The sequence below is a fragment of the Elephantulus edwardii genome, unplaced genomic scaffold (assembly GCF_000299155.1).
Source record: "Elephantulus edwardii isolate Elephantulus edwardi_28Jun2011 unplaced genomic scaffold, EleEdw1.0 scaffold00212, whole genome shotgun sequence".
Taxonomy (NCBI): domain Eukaryota; kingdom Metazoa; phylum Chordata; class Mammalia; order Macroscelidea; family Macroscelididae; genus Elephantulus; species Elephantulus edwardii.
The window spans coordinates 4,412,719-4,413,644 of NW_006399962.1; the positions used below are offsets into that span (position 1 = coordinate 4,412,719).

General features: G+C 57.1%; 1 protein-coding gene across 2 annotated transcripts in view; it reads right to left on the reverse strand.

The window, feature by feature from the left end:
* Positions 1-362, reverse strand: part of IKZF4 (IKAROS family zinc finger 4 (Eos)) — an 11,904-nt gene extending 11,542 nt beyond the window's left edge. Inside the window, exon 1 of one of the 2 annotated variants that reach the window (XM_006897642.1) lies at positions 235-362. In XM_006897642.1, the coding sequence (XP_006897704.1) occupies positions 235-280 (46 nt within the window). In that variant the 5' untranslated portion in view covers positions 281-362. Of the gene's footprint in view, positions 1-104; positions 192-234 lie in introns of those variants that run through there. The other variant, XM_006897641.1, reaches the window with a different exon arrangement.
* Positions 363-926: the final 564 nt, after the last annotated feature.

Consider the following 926-nt stretch of genomic DNA (forward strand, 5'->3'; position numbering starts at 1 on the left):
CCCATCCTCTCTCTCCTCAGGCTTGGGAGTTGTTACAGAATTGGCCCCCTAGCCCCAGCACTCCCCACACCCCCCTCCACTAGCCGCCTTCTGCCTGAACTTACATTATCCTTCCCTTGCCGGTGAGACCCTGGGGTGCGAGCGCAGCCGCCGCCTTGGAAACGGCGAGGGAGTGCGGGTGGTGTGTGCATGTCTGCGTCTCGGTGGCAGGCAGGGGTGAGCCCAGCCACTCACCTTCCAGGAAGCGTGGATTCCTGGAAGTGAGGGGAACCGCCGTCATTTCGCAGGCAGCAGCAGCGGCACGGTGAGCAGGGGCCCACGGCTGCAGCCAGCAAGAAGAGCTCAGCCCAGGGTGTATGTGTGTGAGTGAGTGTATGAGTGAGAGTGTGTGTATGTGTGTGTGTATGAGAGAGAATGTGTGAGAGAGCGCAAGTGAGCTTGGATGTGCTTGGGGAGGGGGCTGGAGAATATGTGTGTATGAAGTGGGGGCTACAGCATCCTTTTCCCAAGCCAGTGAAAGGGTGGGAGTAAGGATGTGTACAGAGAGGGGGAAGCAGATGCCATTGCCCTTGTGCCCAGCAGACAAAGAGGCACAACAAATGCCTGAGAGAGGCAAGTGTGTGCAAGACACAGAGAGAGAGAGAGATGGATGGGCCTGCAGGGTGGGAGGGAAAATGTGAGATGCAGGGAAGGCCCAATCCTCTACCAGCTGAGGCAGCCAAGGCCCCAGAGGTCATGGGGCCCAGGACACAGGGGCAACTTCAGCTCTCCAAGTAGCAGAAAGTCTTTCTCCCACCAAACTCAGGCACTCTTCTTCCCTGAGAGAGGTTGTTCTCAGATCTAGGGACTTGATAGCCTTCTTTTTCTCAGCTGCATGGGTGCACAGCACTTTCTAGTCTCAGGCTAATGTTGCTCTATGGCCCTGA